The sequence below is a fragment of the Limanda limanda genome, chromosome 11 (assembly GCF_963576545.1).
Source record: "Limanda limanda chromosome 11, fLimLim1.1, whole genome shotgun sequence".
Lineage (NCBI taxonomy): Eukaryota > Metazoa > Chordata > Actinopteri > Pleuronectiformes > Pleuronectidae > Limanda > Limanda limanda.
The window spans coordinates 24,648,699-24,669,822 of record NC_083646.1 but is presented as its reverse complement, the minus strand read 5'-3'; the positions used below and the strand labels follow the sequence as shown (position 1 = coordinate 24,669,822).

The following is a 21,124-nucleotide window of genomic DNA, read 5'->3' as shown; positions in this document are numbered from 1 at the left end:
TTCTCTCCACGACTTCTCAGTAGAAATTTGAAAAACCAAGGCACCTCTTTTGAAGAGTTTTTTTTAAATTTTTTTCACAGTGAAGAAAAACATTTCAGGCCAATGAAGTAAAAGAAAAACACACCTGTGCTGACAAACACAATCTCCTTAAAAGAAAAACTATTATCAAGAAATCTGGCATCAAGCTGAGTGGGATAGAGTTGGTCACTTAAAAAAAAACACTGAATTTTCAGAGCACAGAGGAGACTATGGAAATCATTCACTGCAGGTTTAAGTCATAGATCATCATTGTGCACAGACGCTTATTGTAACACTAAATAGCTCATCTCTTAGCGTCAGTATCAATATTTTTTAAAGCCATAATGTTCAATTCCCACAAGTGGGCTAAAAGCGTCACTGCAAATAATAATACAAAAGAAACAAAAGTTAAAGCTGCTTTATTTTTTAAGCTTCATCCTTGTAGACTTTACATTTTTCCACATTTCATTGATTTGCCTTCTGTTATTCTGATAATAACGTTGCTTAAAAGCAGCTGTAAACCCTTAAAGAATCATATTACTTTCTACTGGGAACTCGTTCACCTTGAGAAGGATGTAATTAGGTGGGAATGAGAAGCAATGAGCGAGACAACATTCACAAAGCACTTTGTACAGCAGCGCAGGGCAGGGTGTGTGTCGAACCCTGCTGTTACTATCTGGGTCGTGGGATTATGCTGAAGAAGGAGGTATTATTAGATGGTTTTTATGAGCCCTTTTACCATCGTGTTGCAACGCACAAGACATTCAAAGTCATTTTCTGAAGGATGTTTTAGTGTCTGGATCTGTTGGTCTTTCTATTTAATAGGGAAGCAATCTGATAAACAGTCAAAATCAAAAGCTGACACGTCCCCCTAAAGAATATTTTTTTGAAAGTGCATTTAAAATGACTTAACAAAGAGCTGAGGATAATCCATCTGGTGGGTACACATCACGGAGGGGCCGTTTGTCAGAACACAAATGTCCAAGTGAATCGTCTCCGAACATTCTTCGAAGTTTCTCCTGCCAGCCCCCCTGGTCCAAATGAGTCCATGTGTAAATATAGCAGGATAGTGTCCTAAGAAATCACCACGAGTAAGTGGACGTGTTGATGTCTCACACGTGAAAGACACACAGCTATAAAGATACACGTCTTAGAAGACGGACAAAGACGTCAAACATGGTATTTCTGCAGCAGAAATAAGACTGTTACGTCTTATCTCTTGCATGCTGAGCCACCCCTCGTCTGAACGCTTTCCTGTTGATGGAAACGTGTCTGACCACAGAATCTGTGAAAGGCAAACTCTGGAGAAAGTCCAGGCCTCCTGGTGCAGATATGTTCCGGAGTTCATGAAATGCTCAAGTCATATTTGCATCTATTCTCCAACGACAATCACGGCGGATAGATGACTTGCGAATATGCCAGAAGGAAAATTAGCTGAAGAACTCACTGGACCAAATAATAAGAGATTAATGTTGCTGCTACAGATTTGTTATCAGGAGTAATTCCATCCAGCAAACCATGGAGTGAATTTAGAGACGTAGCACGGACTGTAGAAGCAGAGACAGTAGCCTCGAAGCTCTCGGGTACCAAATCAGATGAGTGTCACCGGGCTTTGGGCTGAAAATCCATACTTATAGGAGTTATTTTAGTGACACTGGGCCTTTTGTCTCTCCGTAATAACTATGCAGCTCTGACAACGACCCACTGTTCCGCTGGTATTAGCATGCAGATTCTCTGTAGTGCTACACCATTTCTGCCAGTACAGTGTGGATATTGTGTCGGAGACAGGAATGTGCTGGATGTCCAACGCTGTGGGAGCTGAGCGGCTTAATGGATAGCTGTCAAAGTGGACTCAACAAGAACAGCTGTGTCTCCGTCTCACTGGATTTATCACACTGAAACACACTTTGAACTGAAACGTGAACTGTGGTACTGTAGGGAGATGAGATCGGATGGTTTATGCAGGGTTAACGAGGTGGTGCAACCTGAACGTGTCAGGAGGATTTATTTTGGTTCATATTTTTAGACGCTCTCTGCCTAAAAACCTGTTTTTCCAAGTTGCCAGAAATTAAGTTGTGTTAAGGCCACTGTGATGGATTGTACGCCATATAACATTGATTTGACTTGTTAGGTGTCACCTCTGAAAACAGAAGGCGGTGAAAGAGACCTCAGAGTTTAGGGAGTACTTTTCAGTACACAACTGCCATAACAGAAAACACAAATGCATGATGACAACACTACTGCAAAAGCCACAACATGAAGCCACAATGTTGACAATGAGATGAACAGACTTCTGCTTTTTTTCCTGTGGTCAAAGTGAGTCATCGTTTGTCCAAAACGAGGTCAAGCCAGTTGCTGTTAAAATGTGATGCTTGTCTGTTTGAGGTGTTTTGGTGAAGGTACTCAGAGATCCCCCAAAAGGAAGTACACAGACATTTTTACTTAATCGTTTTTGGGCACTTTAAGCACCTGCACCAACACCGCAAATAGAGAAGCTTCACATTTTCCGCATGGACTAGCTTGTCTTGATCCATTCATCTATGATGTATCCATTGCGATTGCATTTTCCGTTGTGTGTGTGCTTTTGTAGTTTTGTTCTGGCTTTTGGAGTTGGGTTTTCATTTCTGCATCGTGGCTCTTGCATTAATGTTTTCCGTTATTGTGCGTAATCTCACGTCATCTCTTCCACTTCAGCAGGTTCACCCTAGTAAAGATGTGAAACGTTAGCTGTGCTGCTCCCTGCTACAGCAGGAAGGGCACGGCCGCGTCAAAAGAGCCCATTGTGCTGCTGCTGTGGTTTGTTATGTGCCATGCAGGCCCGAGCCCATAGATGACCCTTGTTTGTTTCTGCACAGGACTGGGTGAGGCAGATGCGAACCAGAACAATGGCTGCATCTCGACGAAGCCGGCGGTGACTGACTCCACGGGCGCTGAGGGCCCCCTCCAGTCCTGGACCTCCGCCAACACAGCTGACCCTGACGCCGCTACGCCACGCCCCCACCTGGCCCGCCTCTTCTCCCGAGATGCCCCGGGCCGGGAGGATAACACCTTCAAAGAGCGACCCTCCGAATCGGATGAGCTACAGACCATCCAGGAACACAGCGGAGCGGCTTCAGAGTGCGGATCGGATAACCCCGAACAGGACCTAGACTAGGCTAGCTTTTTTGTCCTCCCTCTTCTCTCTTTGCTCTTCTTCCTACTCTGTCTTTCAGTCTCTCATTTAAGAGAGATTCAAGAACCCCATTTTTGACAAATACAAATATACCAACAACTACCGCTACCACCATGGCATCTGCTAGCAGCTCCGCACAGGCCGCCTTCGGGCTGGGCCGCAGGAAGAAGGACCCCAGCCTTTTGGATCAGATCGGAAAGTTCTTCGGAGGGGAGAAAAAGAGGAAGAGCAAGGTGAGAATGCAGGGAGAGTTGAGGTTGAAAGAAAACTCGACCCGTCTCATGTAACTCAGTTTATTCTGCTGAATCACTCCCAGAACTACTTATTTTTTAACTTCCAATTCTTTAGATCTTGTAAGAATTTGTTGCTTTATATACAAACGTGGTGGTTTTAATGTTGTTTTCATGGTGGACCTGAGTCTGATACTGTCCTACGATTCATGGTAACTGGCAGATAGTTAATCATCGCTGTTTAATGGCTTTGGGTGGAGTTTGATTTATTTGATTTTCTTTTTTTTACAAAGAGGCTGTGATTTTGAATCATTTTAAGGATTAATTTCTATATTGTTCCGTTTTTCTTTAAATGTCACTGACATGCGTAGCTTTCTTTTAAATATATCTGTTGTAAATGTGAAATGGTGGACATTGTTAGCTTGTTACTGTCAAATTACAGTTTGCTTATTACAACTTTTGACAGAGTGGAGATAAGAACAGCTGTGTTTGAGTTCAGGTACTTCCCTCAATGATAATTATGATGGTGGGATTTGATGCTGATATCATTAAGATATGAGGCTGGTACATATTCAAGGCTTTGGGAATTCTTTAGAGAGTTAGTGCTGCTTCGTGGGTAATTTGTGACTTTAATTCCTTTGTCTCTGGGCTGATTTTTAAACATCTGTGATAAGTCGGCCACAGGGAGGTACTTTCCTGCAGTTTGCACAGTTCAGCAGTCTGCAAAGTCACATTCACAATTATATTATGACAAATGATTATATTATGCTATAAATGATCAAAGAGAAAGACGATGTATATTAAGATATAATGATATGCAGTATATTTCAGTCGGAGCATATTATCACCCCCCTCTTTGGGAAGATATACAGGAGGCTGCATCTCATAAAATAAGAGCAGGCTTATCCAATCTGTCAGACAAGTCATTATGAGCCTGCATTGCTATTTAATAAGTCTGTACTTTAATGAGGTCAGGGAAGCAGAGTTTTTATGATAAGTAAATATGAAACTTTATTCATCAGGTCTACTTGTTCAAAAAAGTAAGAAAAGATAGTTTGTGGTGTTGACTTTTTTTTACTGTAGTGAAAGTTCTGTTTGTGCTCTGGCACCAGTTTGTCCATCACTTCAAACCGACTGGTATCTACTTCCAGTCATGATGGACTGCCTGGCACTGTTGCCATGGCTATTAAGAACCAGACTGCAGCTTTGCTGGTTCCACGCCTTTCAACTCCATGGGGCCCTTCACTCAGTGATACCATCTGGGTGTGGTTTTGAAACTGGGATTCCAGCCTCAGTGTCAAATGTGGTGCAAATGTTCACGGACTCCACTGAGCATTCATTGTGATCCTGACAAACACTGTACTGCAACAAGCTGAGGCTGAATCCCTCAGCCTCTTGTAGTGATTCCAGGAGGAAGGCCTGGCAGTGTTACTCTGTTTGTCCCCAACATGAGTCACATCTGTTCAGCTGTCGTGCAGCGTGCACTTCACTGATGATGGTGAAAGGAAAGCTATGTTACTAAGAGCTAAATCCTGATAATAACGTCCACCAATTCTAACGTTGGAGCACTAATCAGTGCTTTGGCAAAGACATCACTGAGCAGGATGAGAATATGCAGTCCCGCCCATGCCTTACGTCAACTATGAAAAGGTGTTCAGAGTAAGATTCAGGATGAGAACATTATTTTGTACATGTATGCCTCAAGTATCAAGGCTCATTTATGCTCAATGTCGTCTGTATTTGTGGGCGTTTTTCTGAAAGCTTACAGTCAAATTGGGGCAGTACCACCTGAAATCATGGGGGGGGCAGTGTAGCCAATTGTTCAAGCGAGATGACCCTAAGGAGGAAACCAAAAGCAGGACATGTCATCATTGGCCGTACTTTCTGAGACTGCGATTTTTTAAAAGAAACTAAAGGCATCTATACCATATTTTAGTATGGCACAAAGTCCTACTCCTTCAGCGTTTCCATGATTGTAGTAGTAGCTTGCGACCGTTTTATCATTCGAAGCAGGAGCATAAATGAGCCTTTAGCAGGAGCCTGTTCTGCTGACCAGATGATTTTGTTTAGCTTTTTGTGAAAACTGTTACTTCTTGAAATGTTCAGGGAAAATGTCAACAGAACAAGTTGTGAAGCTTTTAATTAACATTTAGGCTCGTGATCAATTTACTGCAGTATTTAGTTCTGATTTTCTTGTTCTCTTTTTGCCACAAAAAAAACTTGTACAAAGATATTTATATACTATATATATATATATACATATATATACATATATATATATATATGTATATACATGTATTCACCAAGGGTTTGCCTTCAATTGATGAGTGTTCACATCTCAACTTCTCAAGTAAATGACAGACAGGTTCGCCCCACCTCTGTTGCCTAGCAATGTAAAAAAAAACAAAAAAAAAAACAGGCAGCGCTAACTTTCTGCTGCAAACACTTATTTTTCCAGAGAGAATTCATAATGACAACATTTTTTTAGCTTAGATTCAGATCTGCCCTGCCTGTGTGCACAGATTCTCCACAGACACTCCCAACATATACTCTGACTTGTTGGCTGCAGTGTTAGAGGGAAGATTGTGTCCTTGCTTGCTGTTATAGATTATGCTATGCATGCTTATTTCAGTAGCTTGATTTTTTAATGGTTTAAAGCTTTGTCTGATTTACTTTATTTTCAATCTAAGCCTGAGCTTTGACAAAGTGTTAAAATGATGAAATGAGTGACGACACCAAAATAAAACCAGAAACGACTGCAGGAAATCAGCATTTGAATGCTAACAGGTTTTTATTATCATTTCAAATCACATGACATGGGTAGCTAATTGGAGGGGAAATTAAGTTTGCATGAACATTAGTGAAGAAAAAATGATTTGCATATGAATTTCTTGAATGGCAGAAAGAATCACACGTATAATACGAGGCAGGAGTGATTTATTTTTATGAAGCAACCTTTTTCTGAGGAACAGTAACCAAAACCTGTGTGACACTGGTCTCTAACCGCCGGGGTCTCAGATGGAGCCCCACATCAGCTGTAGCTCACCTCAGGTTCACTTGTCTTTGACCCAGTCGGGGGGGCTTGAACGGATCGCTGCTGATCCCCGCTCTGTATGCCTTCAACTCTTGTAACCATTTGTATCTGTTTCTAACCTGATCCTGTTCGGAACTTTTTCTTTTTGGATTACTGCTTGATTAAAACTCTTTAACAACACTCTGTCTTTTTGGTTGTTTTAATTCATGTCTCCATGTCTCATTTTTTTTACTCTTCTACTGTTGTGAATGTGTGATGAATTGCTCTAACTGCTCGGCTAACTCCTGTTAACAGTCAGCCGCTCCGATGACTCAAATTTTTGCAGTATTACTTTTGGCGCCGTGCGACTAAGAAAAGCAACGAGATGTACGATGCTTAACTTTGAATATTCAGTCAGCGTGTGTGGGCTTTGTTTGCATTCTCTCTCTTTTAAGATTATAGACGTCAAGACAAATAAATATATTTCACAGTTGAGTCAATCAGCCACATTTGTATTATGGGAAACAAACGGAATTATCAGAGGAGGTTTAATGGAAAGTGGAGCTACTGTTTATCTCCCTTCTGATAGTTGGGAGTAATGGGTGACTGGCTTCAATTGTTTTTTTGAGCCTGAAGAGGAAACAGCGAGAGGAGAGAATGAAATAAACTCTGCGATCACCGCAGGCTCCTTGTCCGTGTTTCCTGGAGACACATGTGGATTTAAAGCCATTAATTTAGATTTATTTTGTCAGAAGCAACTTTGTATAGCAGCATGTTCTCAAGAGTTAGGCCTCTTGTGACTTCCGTTCGCAGATTCAGTCAGTGCAGGCTTATTTAAATTTCTGTTTTCAGATGCTAAAATTTGCAATTGTATTCATCTCCAGTAGCCGGGTGCCCTGACACAGGAGGCTGTTACACTAGACAAACACTGCCTAGGAGCTTGGAGAGACTCGCATTCTAATTTAATTTGGTTTAAAGAAAAGGTGCAAAAGATTGATACAGGAAAATTAACAGCAGGTCTTTCTTATCAGTCCCTCATTGAAAGAGCAGGTGTATTCTGTGTGTGTGTGTAGCCTATGAGTTTAAGAAATGAAAGGAGCGAATGTTATTCAAGCATTAAATTTGGTTGGTGGTGTTATGGGCTTCTTGGCAAATGTTTAAACAAATGAACCTTAAGGGGAAAAAAAGAAGAAAACAGTCTCTCCAAAAAGTTTCAATCATCCATAATTTATCTTCACCACTTCTTTGAGGGTTGCAGGGGGAGCTAGAGCCAGTCCCAGTTGAGATGGGGCACAAGACAAGGACTGACATACACACACCATTCAGACCTGGTATTAACATCCGTCCTGAGTGATCCGGTCACCAGTGATAAGCATTAAGCAAGTGTGAACGTACTCAAATGCATCCTGAATGCTTCCTGAGATCCGATCACATCATGGTGTGAACACGCAGGAATCACCAACGACTCTAAACCTGTTACTGTTTATAAATGACTCAAAAAGTAATGTTCTTCTCATTGCACATATCTTGATTTGTTTCTGGCTGCTATATCAACACTGAAAAACACATGCGTTTCTGTAATTCTTTTCAAACGAGTGAAGTCTTCCTTTATGTGCAGCTCATCGATTCATTTCCACAGACAATCAGGCTCACGCAAATGTCATCGCAGACATCTGTAAACTCTGTGTTAAAAAAAACATAATTTGGTCTTCACGAACACAAAGGACCTTCATGATTATTTTCACATAGAGCGGGGAAATAAGTCACAAATGCACACCAGGTCTGAACAGAGCTACAGAGACAAACAACCAATTAGGCTAACAGGCAAGTTTGAGTCTCCAATTACCCTAAATAGTTAAAAGATGCGACACAATTTTGTCACTAAAAATTATGAAAAGTTATACTGTAATTTAGACCCTATTGATATCAAAACACAAAGATTTTCAAACTTATCTTAACATAAAAAATAAATGTATATATCCCCCTTCACTTTTCATACAGTCCCTTAGAAATTAGTTTTTCCTTCATCGGTCCTGAACGACAGCACAGATAAAGGTTTAATTAACAGTTTTACTCGGTGCTTGATCTTGCGTGGTGTGAGACCTGATTGCCTTTCTGATATCGTGCTGCGGCTGCCAGTGGAGTCTGTCTCCACTGACAGACCCCCCCGCTATCGCTATCAGGCAGATCGATCAGCCCAGCACCGCCTCTGTAAGTCAATCTGAAAAAGTGCAACTACAAAAACAGAAAAGATAGTCTTAAGAGTTGAACGTACTAATTACTGTGGCCCTCAGGTGCCCAGGCTGATATGTACATTTCAGGTGTGAAGCTGCAGAGACGCTGACATCTGTAACTCCGCTTCCTAACAACCACTGGGGGGGGGCATGGCTGTGTGAAACAGAGAAGTGCCGCTTCCTCCCATGAACGTCTTTGCTAAGGATGAAGATAAAAATTCTCAACCATGCATCTCCAGCTCTCACCACTCCAGGATTAATTATTAAGCATCATTCATAATGAAGCAGGCTGGCCGCGCCAGGCCGCGACCTCTGACCTCTGCGATCATTAACCTGCACTTTGTGGTAAGCTTCGGGTTTTGGACGTCTTCGTCCTGAATCCTGATTTCTGCCATCGTCCTCCTCGTTTCCTCTGGCTCCTAATACATCATCTGAAGAACAATGTACAGAAACATCGGAGAGACGCTCACAGAGGTAAAGATTAAAGAAATAGTTTGGTGAGAGTTTGAGGAGAAGATCGACACCTCACATCTGTCCGTTAAAAATTTAATGAAAGATTTTTTGGGCCACATGGGGTCCGGTGTATGTATTTCTTATGTACATTCCCCAAGTTTTTGGTTCCTACCTGCACGTGTTTATGGGGATAATTGAAAAGGTGATATATTAGACATGCCATCGAGAGAATGAAAACGTTGGGTGTTACGTTTTTGCCCATCTGCGATAAGTACTGAGTTGTATTTTTGGCAACTCGACTAGCTTATTTTGTCAATTTCCTTTTTTTGATACTCAATGGTAAGTTAAATTTATTGTATATATATTGTTGGTCTGTATCGTAAAATATGGATAAAAAATTAACCTACAGACTATTTTGAAAAGCCAGGAGGTTATTCACAATTAATATTTTATAGGAAGCATTTTTTTAAGTGCGGATAAAAAGAATAGAAGAAGAAATGGCTGAAGTGACGACAAAAACTGCAACACATAGCAATCAAACACTATTATGGAAAAAGGAAAGATGTTTCTACACTGATTGTGCACAAATAGTGTGTGTGTGTGTGTGTTTTACATGCAGATGAAAGTGAGCTGTTTATCGTCTCTTCACCTTCTCCTTCTTTCTTCTCTCGTACAATCACACCTGAACCACTTCTCTTCAGACATCAAACAGGGTCATTGATTGCAAAGGGAGATTTTGAGGAGAAGTTTGAGCAGCCAAACGGCAGCAATGGCTCCACCGGTGGCAGCACGAAATACTGAACACTTACCAAAACGGCTTTATATTTAGCAACATGAACATCTCGGACCTGGCAGAAATGCTTCAGTGCCACTGCTGATGATCTGAAAGTAGCCATCTTGATTAGGAGTATGGCACAATGGAAACATCACACCCCAAAAAAATGTGTACATCTTAAATGCAATTTTAGATGCATCTGCTTAAACTGAATGTAATAGTCTCTCCTCATGAGAACAGACACACACAAGTTATTATTTTTTCTCTTTCAAATGGAATAATAAAGACAGGAAAAGGTTTTTTTCACATCAAAGGGCTGAAATTGAAGACGGCACTATCCAGGATTCATACAGTTTCATTTCATCTCCTGTTTCTTCTCATCTCTTCTTCTTCCTTTCTGCCGCAGACAAAAGGCAAGGCCGCCAAAGCTGCTCTATTTTCTCCCTCCTCCCATTTTTCTCTCTGCCTCCATCATTTGCATCCATTCAAAAAACACAGTAGGTGATGTAACGAACTCACACACACACACACAGAGTAGCACACACATTAAAGAGGACATAATTAATGGGGGCCACTGTTGAAGTACTGAGGAAGCAGCAGGAGCTGGAATACACATTATGAAAACAGACATCACATTGTTGACATAGTCATTATTATAAAGGTACATTTGGTGGTTATACAGACGGAGAGAAACCTTTGGCATGAATCATAAAAAACAGTTAAGGTGGCACGTGATGTGACAGCGCACGTCTCTCACATCGTGTGAACGGTGCCGCTGCAGATCCTTTCCACCCTTTCGGTTACCTTTAGGTTGTTTGATGTGAAGTAATGGGTGTGAATCATCGACCCCACACACACACACACACAATGATGTAGACACAAACATTTTCCTCCTGCATTAATGGGGTCACAGAGAAAAGGGCTGAATGAGGCAACATTAACTGAAAAAACTGGACATACTGAGTGGGTGGAAATGTGTTTGTTATTTTCCTCCTCCCGTGGGAAGCAGGTTGGAGTCACACTTTTCACCTGTTACGTGCCTGAGCTGTTATATATTTATTATATTATATTTTCTTTTTTCTCTTTTCTTATGCGCACCACTTTTTTTCGGGCCTTAGAGACAGAACGTATCGACCTGTGCACGTCTTGGTAAAGCCTTTTTTATCTTTCTTTGAAGCGCTAAGCTGCATTGATTTGTGTGTGCAGATAATAATTCATTTTCTTGTTTGAGATAAAGCCATGACAAGAGAATACAAAAAAGAAAAAGCTTCTAATACGAAATCGTCAAATTTCACTTTCTACACACACAAACTCTCAGAAGTGCTCGACACCAGACTCTTAAGCAAGTACAGACGTTTTTATGATGAACATGCGTACATTTTAAATACATTTTTTACCTGTCAAATCTGAATGGGGATAAAAATGCTAACCGGTCTCATACTGTAATAAAGTGATAATTACAGTAATTACCATGGTGACTGGTTGATAGCAACGCAGGTTGTTTCAGAGCTTTATTTCAGTTGTCGTCAGAAGGTACTGAACAATGGAACTAGCTGCTTTTTCATTTCCTGTCTTCAGTATCATCATGATATTCTGAAATTACGTCTTTAGTGAGCTGAACTCTTCCGTCTTCAGTGTAATGTTTGATGCAGTGTTTTGTTTCTAATATATACATTCCTCAACTCACGTTTTGAACATTTTCAGCTAAGTTTAGCAATTATACCGATAACCCTGATCATTTTGGTCCCTATAATTGTGTTACATGAATTTTACATCGTTTCATGTCTGCACCTGATCCCTTTGCTTTGCTCTTCAGTTATTTGCAAATATTGTAAAGGGGTGTTGAGATGTTGTTTTTTACAACACTTATTTTTACAGTGTACATGCTTTTCTCCACATTCCCACGTCAAAGCACATGAACACCAAAGTCGGGAAAAAACGCCTTCTCAACTTCACGACCTTTTGAGGAGCATGTGAACGCACAGTTTATGCAAATCTGAGGGTGGATGGAAGTTAACAGGAGATTTATGTCTAAGTAGAGTCGACAGCATGAAATTATATTCAAATTCTCAGGTGGTACCTCTCAGCAGCCACGTCTTTCTGTGGTTTGCAAGGTCAAGAAGTTCAAACCTTAATACAGTGAAGTAACTCTTTACACAGGTGTTGGAACAGATGGTGAAAGTGACCAGAAAAACATTGAAAGAAAAGTTTAAATAATATTTAAATTATAAGTTTCTAACCATCACTGTGCTGCAGATTCTTATTTTGTCCCTCCACTGTTACAAACCACAGCTACATGCACAAGACCACACATGGTACGTGCTCTTAGGCACTGTAGACTGATCCATACCAAAATAAAATACACCCTTTTTTTACGTTGATCTAATGTACTGAAGTTGAATATTGCAGCATTGTGTTTTATTGCTGCCTTCGATGATGTTAGATAAAGGTAAAGTTAATACATAACCTGTAAATTGATTCAATATTCAATTCAGAACTAAACGCTTGTTAAATAACCTCATTTATGCAACAGTTCTGCGCCACTGTTCCAATCAGCCACCTCCTGTGGTGCTATGGCAACATGTCATTTTGGTGCTTTTGTTTTCATCATTCAATAGGTAAGTAGAACAAGCAACAGGACGGTCTGTTCAAATAGGAGTTATTTCGATTGTTCCTTTATTTCATTCCCGGGAGGTAAATAAACTCTTGTGTAACAGGGTTACTTCTCCATCAGTTAAGATACTAATCCGACAGTGAATGATTTTCAGTATTTGAGGAGGCATTTCACTCTCAAGAGTTTAAGCCCAAGTCAATATTGTTTTGTTCATAAACACACATTTTACACGTATGTCTATGGTTCCCTTTCTTTCCTTTCCCTTCTATTCCTTTCCTCTCCTTTCCTTCCCAGGGATCTTTCCGTGGAGCTCTCTCTCCAGGCCCTCAGAAAGCATCTGCCACCTCCCCTCGTAAGCGTGGAGCAGAAAACGCTGTGGTCACTTTCTTCCGCACGATTGTGAGTAATGCTCAGAATGAATTCCACTGATCAGTCAGCGACCCTTTCTGTCCTTTCCCTGTGTCGGTTTCTCCTGGTCTCTCACTAACTGTGATGAATTTCTGTCCTCAACTCTTCTTCAGGTGTCCCCTGCCCCTCCTAAGTCCAGGGTGAGTCTGACTCCCACTGACCCTTTTCTATAAGTTAAAGTGCATACACACATGTACATATACACAGATGTAGAGGACAGTAAATGTCCAAACCGTTAAGGACAGACATTTGAGTCTTTATATCCAGATCACTGAAGCTCCAAAATGCAATCTTGAGACTTTTTTTATATTTGTATATCTTCATGATAAATACAATAAATCATAGACCTTCTTTGTAAATTGAAGTGGTCCATTTGCTCACTGTGTGGCAAAGAAGAGCTCAGGAACTCAGGAAATACAACGATTAATCGGATCCTGCTCAGAGACAAAACAAACATATTTTAAATATTAATGGTCCTAATGTGCGTTTTCCAAAATTTGCACTTATAATTTAGCACAGAAAGTAGAACAAATGTGCAAAGAGATACAACTTAGCGATATGGATATAAAGGGTTTCCCATGTGTATTTAATGCATTTATGTCTGTGTTGCTGCTGAATGTCACTAAACTTGTGCCCTTCTCAATGTGAGCGTCTGCCTCGCTCCTCTCTCCTTCCCCCCACATATCTGCCCTCCTTCCCTCTGTTCCTCATCTGCTCCTGCCCCCCCGTGACCCTGTGACTTCTCCCCCTCCTGGACGGACCCTCCTACCTGCCTCCTCTCCTTCCCATCCTGCCTTTTGCGCTGAGTAAGACCCGCGTTTCTATTTTGTCCCCTCTGTCTTTTACCTCCTGTGCTTGTCTCTTGTTGCTCTACACACCCAGTGGACAGGACTAGCAGCCAAGATGGGCATGGTAGGTTTGTTTTGCCTGATGAAATGGAAGCAAGGGCGAGTGAGGCCATCCTCTAAAACAGTGGCTCCATTTCCATATTGTCTCCATCAGGCACTTTAGCCGTTGTAATCTGTCCATTCATCACCGATGCGCTTCCCTTCCAACTTCAGTCCATTTCAAACAGATCATTTCCATTTCGTGGCTTTTTGTGCCGCCTAACTTCACGTACGTAAATTGTTATATTCATGACATCCCAGGTATTACTCCTCTCTTCATTATCCTTGTTTCATTTCCGAAATCCTCTGCGGCTGGCTGAAGTGAGGCTGCCTTCTGCTTTAAGTGACGTTATCGGCACTTCATTTAAGCCCCTGGTGATAGTGTGTTTGGGAGCGTGTTTGCTTAATCTGAATCCTGAGGCAGCTCTAGGGTGGATGGCGTAAAGATTGGAATATGGCCAAAGGAGACACTGCTGAGGGAGAAACTAGAAAGACTGTAGGGCACATTCCTCCCCCCAAATTCCACACACTCAATGTAATCAATTCCCTAAATATGCCTGATTTTGAGGGAAATCAGTACAATTTAAAAAAAGTCCTTGTTAATGTTAACGAAATGTTAAAGAAAGTGAAATCAAATTCCTGCATCTGTCCCATCAATAGAAATCACACCAGCATTGAATGGGTTCTTTCCTGACCCATAGCACATTCTTCCACCAACTTTCATGGTTTATCCATCCGGTTGTTTTTGTGTAATTGTGCTAACAAACGAACAAACCAGCAAACAAACAGACAGGTATGAAAACCTCCTTGGTGAATTCATGGCTGTCTCAGGCTGATTTCCTTTCTTTTTTACTAATCCTGAATTTAACGTCTAGTTACTTCAGCTTTCCTTTGCAATATGCTGCAGTCAGTCATTACATGCAATGGTTCATAAAGGACAAGAGGAACAGTTTTGACTGTGCATACTTTGAATTTGAATCTGAATCCGTTTCTGCAAACTGCAGCTTTTCCAACTCAGTCGAGCACATACCTCCACCGAGGCTGAACAATCCCACCAAAGTGAACTTCTCATAGTAGAAATGTAAAAGAAATAATAAATTGCCAGTGAAATATTGTTCTCTGTGGTTGTTCCTGTCAAATATGAACACACAGCAAATCCATCTAACTGCATTTTAAAGTTCTGTTTAAAGGGGATTAACCTTCAAATTAGTTCCCATAGTTCATCTTCCATTTTATGATGTGATTCAACATCAACATCTTTTAAGCCTTACGTTTAAGCCTTACCAAAATAAAATACATATCCTCCACTTTATTTCCTCCTGGGAGGAAGGGAATAAAGGAACTTCCTGAATTGTCACAAAGACAGAACGGGAAACAAACTCTTCAAGAACTGATGAGCATCGAGTTGTCCTTTATTGTCCTGTTCTTAAGTGACAGCTCTCGGTCTTGGTACTGTAACCTGCAGGAATATGGATTGTTTGACATGCGGTCTCGAGAGGGTGAGACCTTCACGTTTGTACAAAGAAAATTCCCGCCTCTTTCCTCTAAAAGAAAAAATTATTGGTGTCTTGAAACTTTTCCCTTTCTCACCGACCCTTGCTACTTTATAGCTCCCACGCTCATGTATAATTCAAATAAAGCTCTCGGATGAAAACCCTCCAGCAAGGGGAACACAATTATACTGTAAAAGTAGGGAGGAAATGGGTTGCACCAGAATGGATAGACATGGGCCGGATACTTTCAGCTTTTAAGAGCACACCCTGGAGAAGCAGGCTTTATGTATCATATTCTCTCCTGACTTTTCTGTTTGTCTTTTATCATCCCCTCTCTCCACTGAACTGAAAAGCATTGAAGGGCTCCATGCAACAGCTCAGTCCCCAGCCACACATCTCCAAGACTCTCTAACACACCGTCTGTCTCTTGCAGGGCAACCAGAAGTCCCAGTCTAAAGCCAAGAAGGCCAGTGCAGGGGACGGAAAGGGCTCCCTCACTAGGATCTTCAGTATGGTAAAGAAACACACCTTGTTAGAACCTGATATCCAAGTGGCTCCTCTCAAACTTTTATCTCTCAAGAAAATGAAACCGAATTGAAATTTGAATATGTCATTAATCACTTTCGTTGCCCTTTTTTTGTCTGCCGCAGTGATGATATCAGCAGCAGAGTGAGTAACTGATACCTGATGTAGTTGAGTTAAAGTCTCTGCACATTCGTGCAACATTGATATGCTCAGAAGACATCCTAATCTCATCACTACTGCAGCTGGAGAATAATAAGAGGCTTTTAGAGGCCAGATTGATCAGTGTGCACGCTACCAGCTTTCATGCCAGCTCGGGTATAATCATGCTGTGGATGGTGGATCCAGTTTTGATAAGGGTCCAATGGGGGCTTTAGCTAACGTACTTTAACTGCTTTACAGGGAAGAGGTTGCTTGTGCACAATGTTTAATACAGCAATATCTGGCAGGGCCATCAATCACTTGCCCCATGAGCATCTTCATGCGCTTTGGTGGATTCACTGCCCACAAATGTTGGTGGAATATGAAACCAAACATTGGACTCTCTCTCTCCTGATGTGCTTATATTGACAATCTGTTTTATATGCAGTCTATGAGATCTTCTGAAGTTCATTTTACTAACTTGCTACACATGAAAGCAATAGTAGGGATGATGATGCCAAATTCATGAGCTAGTTTGTAACATATTTGTACTGTTTTGTAAATGTATCTTTTTTTCTTTGGATAAAAGCTTCCTTTTTTTTGGTCTTAATTCAACATCGGCAAAATGTGTCCCTACCACATAGAAACCACATAGAATACATTATATAAAAATTATAGGAAAATGTATCCATGTTTTATAAGTCTCTTAAATGTTAACGATATACAAAGTATTGATTTAAGTGTCTTTGAACACAAATCATTTATAAGCTGGTTCAAAATTTTTATAAGCTACCTTTATATATTAATAGCTGCATAGGTTAATAGCAGCATGAATCATTATTTTATAGTAGCAATTACTCAGATGACTGTGGGGCTGTTTGAACTTAAAACTAGTTCTGATAGTCACAGTCCCGGCACAAGAAAGACAAGTAACCTTACTCCAGTGGCTCTCAGTATGAACTGTGCTGCAGAGATCAGGTGCTTCTGGTCACAGCACATCCACACCAGCGTCTGAGCTTTTCACCAAATGCTCTATTGACATCTTCTGCATGTGTCACAGCTTTTTCATCCTGAGATATTTGTTTTCTTTACTTATTTTCATTAATGGGACGTGTCACCTGTCAGAAACATCATCAACATCCGCACTCTCTCGCAACGAATCCTCCAGATAATCTCCTGCCATTTTATCACATGGGCTCTATGGACATTATCCTGCCTTTAATTGGGGGCTGGCAGGTTGAAACTCGGGAGAATGTGGGATATTTGTCATTTGTCCCCTACTGGTAATGTCAGGAGATTATCTTGAGTTCAGTGCATTTACTGAAAGCAGCTTTAAAGTTTCTGATCTGCGGTGATCGTAGAATATCAGACTTTTAAAGTAAGACTTTAGAGGTGAGATAATAAATCCCAAGTCAAAGAAAAAATGAAATGTCAAAAAATGAAAAGTGCAAAGTGCTCAGAGCACAGATGGAAGATATGATTTGGTTCTGCTGTGGTGACTAAAGAGACCTCAGGGATTCAAACTCCCGCACAGAGAGTCTCAGGACAATTTATCTTGATGCTGTTTGTCGCATTTACTCAGGCCTGCTTTAGACCGCTGTTTTCACAGCGACTGGACATTTTAATTTACAGGGACACTTCTTATCTGTTGATTTGTTTTCATACTGAATGCCATGAGCAGGAGTGGCAGCTCCCATGCCCTGCCAGTTCCCCCCCGTCAGTGCTTCATCAGCCGGGCTCTCTCATGGCACCTTGCATTAGTTGGTAGAGCAGCTACATACTGACGATGGACAGAAATCCAAATTTCCCCGGGGGCTGCGTCCTCTTCTGTAGTGGCTAAACTGTTGTCACTAAACTGCATGAGCGTAAACAGTGTGGAGATGAAGAACTTCTGGGACGCTGGTTTCACATCTCTCTGATAAGACTAATTAGTACCGGCTCTGTGGCTTCACACCATCACTTCGGTTTTTTTCTGCGCTTGAATGGCATCACGTTACAAATGTAAATGAGCACAAAGCCACATTCACTTTGAATTAATGTTTCGCACTTAGTTTCTATTCACTCTCTGCTTTCAGATTTAAATCTCAGTTCACTTGCTTTATATTGAGTTATCCTCTTTCATGACAGACAATGGATTTCATCTGAGGAAAAGCTTAGAACAAAAGCTCATCCTCAGCCTTCGCGAGCCATCCATAAAGATTTGTCTCATGTGCATAATCTTTCTTTCTCTCATCTGGAGTCCTCTACTCTTCCTGTTCAGTTTTTTTTAATCTGAATAAGAGAGTGGGAAGAAAAACAATACAATGTGGATCCGGAGATGGCTTTGTTGTAAACACAGAACATCTTGTCTGGAATTCAGGGAACATTAAAAAGGGGAAACAGGGTGTTTTGGTTTTCCTCTGAAAACCTTAAGGACATATTTGAAGGATTTGTGAAGCAATATGTTCCAGCAGCTTTACCTCCTGTCCAACTCTATTTCCTCTCACAGGACAAATACAGCACAAACTTGCTGTAGAACCAACCATTTTCTATAAATAGCAAAATAATAAAACAACCTGTGATAAAAGTTGGACGTTTTTGAGTCAGAATAAGATTGTGAAACATTTCCCTTCACCTGAGTATCTGCATCACATTTCGGACTTTTCTTGTGTTACATAGGTTGATTTGTGTTTTCGTCTCCTAATCCAATTGACTTTACTTTGATTATTCGTGAGTTTATTTAAAACATATTGTATTTATAATTTATTGTAATTCATTTTTTTTGAATAACATTGATTAATTCTCCAATTATTTTGCCTTTGTTTCCCGAAATTGTGACTATTTTCTAACTTGCTTATTTACAGGAACACTCTGATATTTTCAGAGTTATTAAGCCCTGGTCTCGTTTTTTCAGTTTAAAAGCTGGAGAGTTATTTGATTTAGTGAACTGGCATGTTAGCATGGCTGTGTCTCAAATCTCTATTTTACTATACTACTATATTACTAAACTGCACTCGTTATTAAAGGACTTCTATGTAGAGGATGGAACACTAGCTGTTCACGATGCACTGTGGGATACAAAGAGTGCACTATATAGGGTAGAAACATTATCTATCTTTTCCAACACCACTACAAAAAGGCCAATTCACTACAGAGTGATGAGTGAGTGACAAAGAATGAAGAAAGAAACATCACAGTGGTTCTTCACATATTCATCTGGTGATGTGTTGTGTGTTTTGCAGGGAAGCAAGAGCGCCTCTCCAGCCAAACGCTGAGGTCCCTCTCCACTCGAAAACCCCCCCCCTTCCAACAGCTCGAGGGCAGACGTTCAAGAACACGGAACACGGGACTAGCCTGGGGGAGAAAAAGAAAAAAGAGGAAGAAAAGGAGGAAACCTTGTCACCCGCTCACACTCGACCTCCCCTCCACCTCTGATAACACTTTAATGTTTCGCTAAATCCCTCTCGCCTCTCCTTACCCCCCCGCCTCCGCCTTGGCTGGTTGATAGCGACACAATCTGTTGCCCCCCCCCCTCCTCCCCCCATCCCTCCCTGCATGCGTTGTGCTGAGTAGTTTTCATCATGAACTGTTTGCTGAAGTTGACCCTGAAGCCGCTCACATGTGCAGCCTGAATGACCCCCGCTGACCACCCCCCCCCCCCGCCGTGGCTCTCTGCCCCTTATCATGTGCTGCTTGAGTTTCTGTGGACGTCTCTACAGTTAAAATAAAGGTGGCTGAACTGAAGCTCACCCGGAGCAGCCGAAAGTTGAGGCCGGTGAAAGTCCGACTGACTTGACCGTCATTGCCGCTCGTGGACTTGGATGAAAAGGCCGGGTGGCTTCTGTTTTTAGTAAAGAGTGATTTTCTGTCTCGTCGCGCTGTCGTTCGTCCAACCCCTCCGACCTCGTGTTTGATTCTTTTCTTATAATACATTTAACAGTGTTCACGTTGTCACGGGAGCCATTGTGTTTTTTTCCACCCTCGTGTCTTTAGCCGTAGCTAAGTGTCCTGTCCTGAATGTCGTGTCAATCTGTGTTTGTCCTTACGGCTGGCTGCAGGTTTGTTAAGGTGAATGATTCACTTCTCAAACTTTCTAAAAATCAATATCCTGTAGTAGCCACCGTGAGCAGTAGATCGATTAGTCGTTTCTAATGCGTTGTTTTTGCTTTTTCAGCTGCTTTACACTCATTCTCATTTCCACATGTAGAACTAAAGAGTTTGACAGTGAACTATTTTCCATTTTTAAAACATTCCCACTCTGAATCCGACGCATGAAGCCAGATTCAGAGCTTCCATCTCTGCTTCAGTGTAGTCTTCTCTATGTTTTGTAAGCACAGCACAAGTGCCTTTTCCTCCTGACTACCAAAAAAGAATGTGCTGTGTCTGTGGATAATGATAAAGAAAACACAATTTCAAAAAGGTGCTCTGTAACTAACTCTGTATTGACACATTATAAGGTGTTTACTTGGGAATGTTGTCTGACAGCACTGTACCACTCGGGCTGTTCCAAACGTCCCCCCCCTCCCAACGCAGGCCTGTGTGATGTGTGGCGTCCGCCTCTCCTCCTGTTTGTGCGTGCTTGAGCCTCATTGAGTGCTGTGTAGTGTTTGTTTCTTTCCCCAAGTGAACGAATGTAAAGATCCTCCTCATTATTGTATGTGTAATAAACATGACCAGCCACTTAACTGAGAATGAAAAATAAATAAAAAGGATAAAAACCAACTCTACCTTCTGTCTCGTGGAGTGTGTGCTTTGTTTACCTCGACAGGACCCATGAGGCCGCACCACTTTATTACTGGAGTGAGTTGTGCTGCTGGGTCGGGTCACGGCTCCACAGCAGCTGAGTGAGTGATCGTCATTCACGATGCTGAGCTGCAGCAGCGGGAGCTTCTTCAGGCTCAGGTACAATCACAGTGTGAGAGCTGGGTGAATCCTGTGAGATAGCCTCTGGCCTCCAGGCTTAGGGAAGGCAGAGGGGCAATGAGTTTGGGTCTTATGAACCCAGAGTTGATTGGTTCATTCACCTGTTGCTTTCTGAACAAACACATGGGAGCTGCAGGTCCTAACTAAGCGGCTTTTCTCTGCCCAGATGACACACAATCTGATCGGATAAATCTTTATCCATGATTAGAACAAAACCAAAAAAACTCATTACAAAAGCAAACTTCATAGAACATAGGGCTAA

General features: G+C 41.4%; 2 protein-coding genes across 2 annotated transcripts in view; both read left to right on the top strand.

The window, feature by feature from the left end:
* LOC133014236 (myelin basic protein-like) overlaps positions 1–3,286 on the top strand; it is a 52,601-nt gene extending 49,315 nt beyond the window's left edge. The window contains exon 4 of the mRNA XM_061081425.1: positions 2,874–3,286. Within this exon, the coding sequence (XP_060937408.1) occupies positions 2,874–3,172 (299 nt within the window). The 3' untranslated portion in view covers positions 3,173–3,286. The remainder of the gene's footprint in view (positions 1–2,873) is intronic.
* Positions 3,286–19,237, top strand: LOC133014237 (myelin basic protein-like). The gene is made up of 5 exons (XM_061081426.1): positions 3,286–3,423; positions 12,804–12,908; positions 13,031–13,057; positions 15,731–15,811; positions 19,182–19,237. Exons 1-5 carry the CDS (start codon positions 3,304–3,306, stop codon positions 19,212–19,214), a joined length of 366 nt encoding a protein of 121 aa, XP_060937409.1. The 5' UTR covers positions 3,286–3,303; the 3' UTR covers positions 19,215–19,237.
* The last annotated feature ends 1,887 nt before the right edge of the window (positions 19,238–21,124 follow it).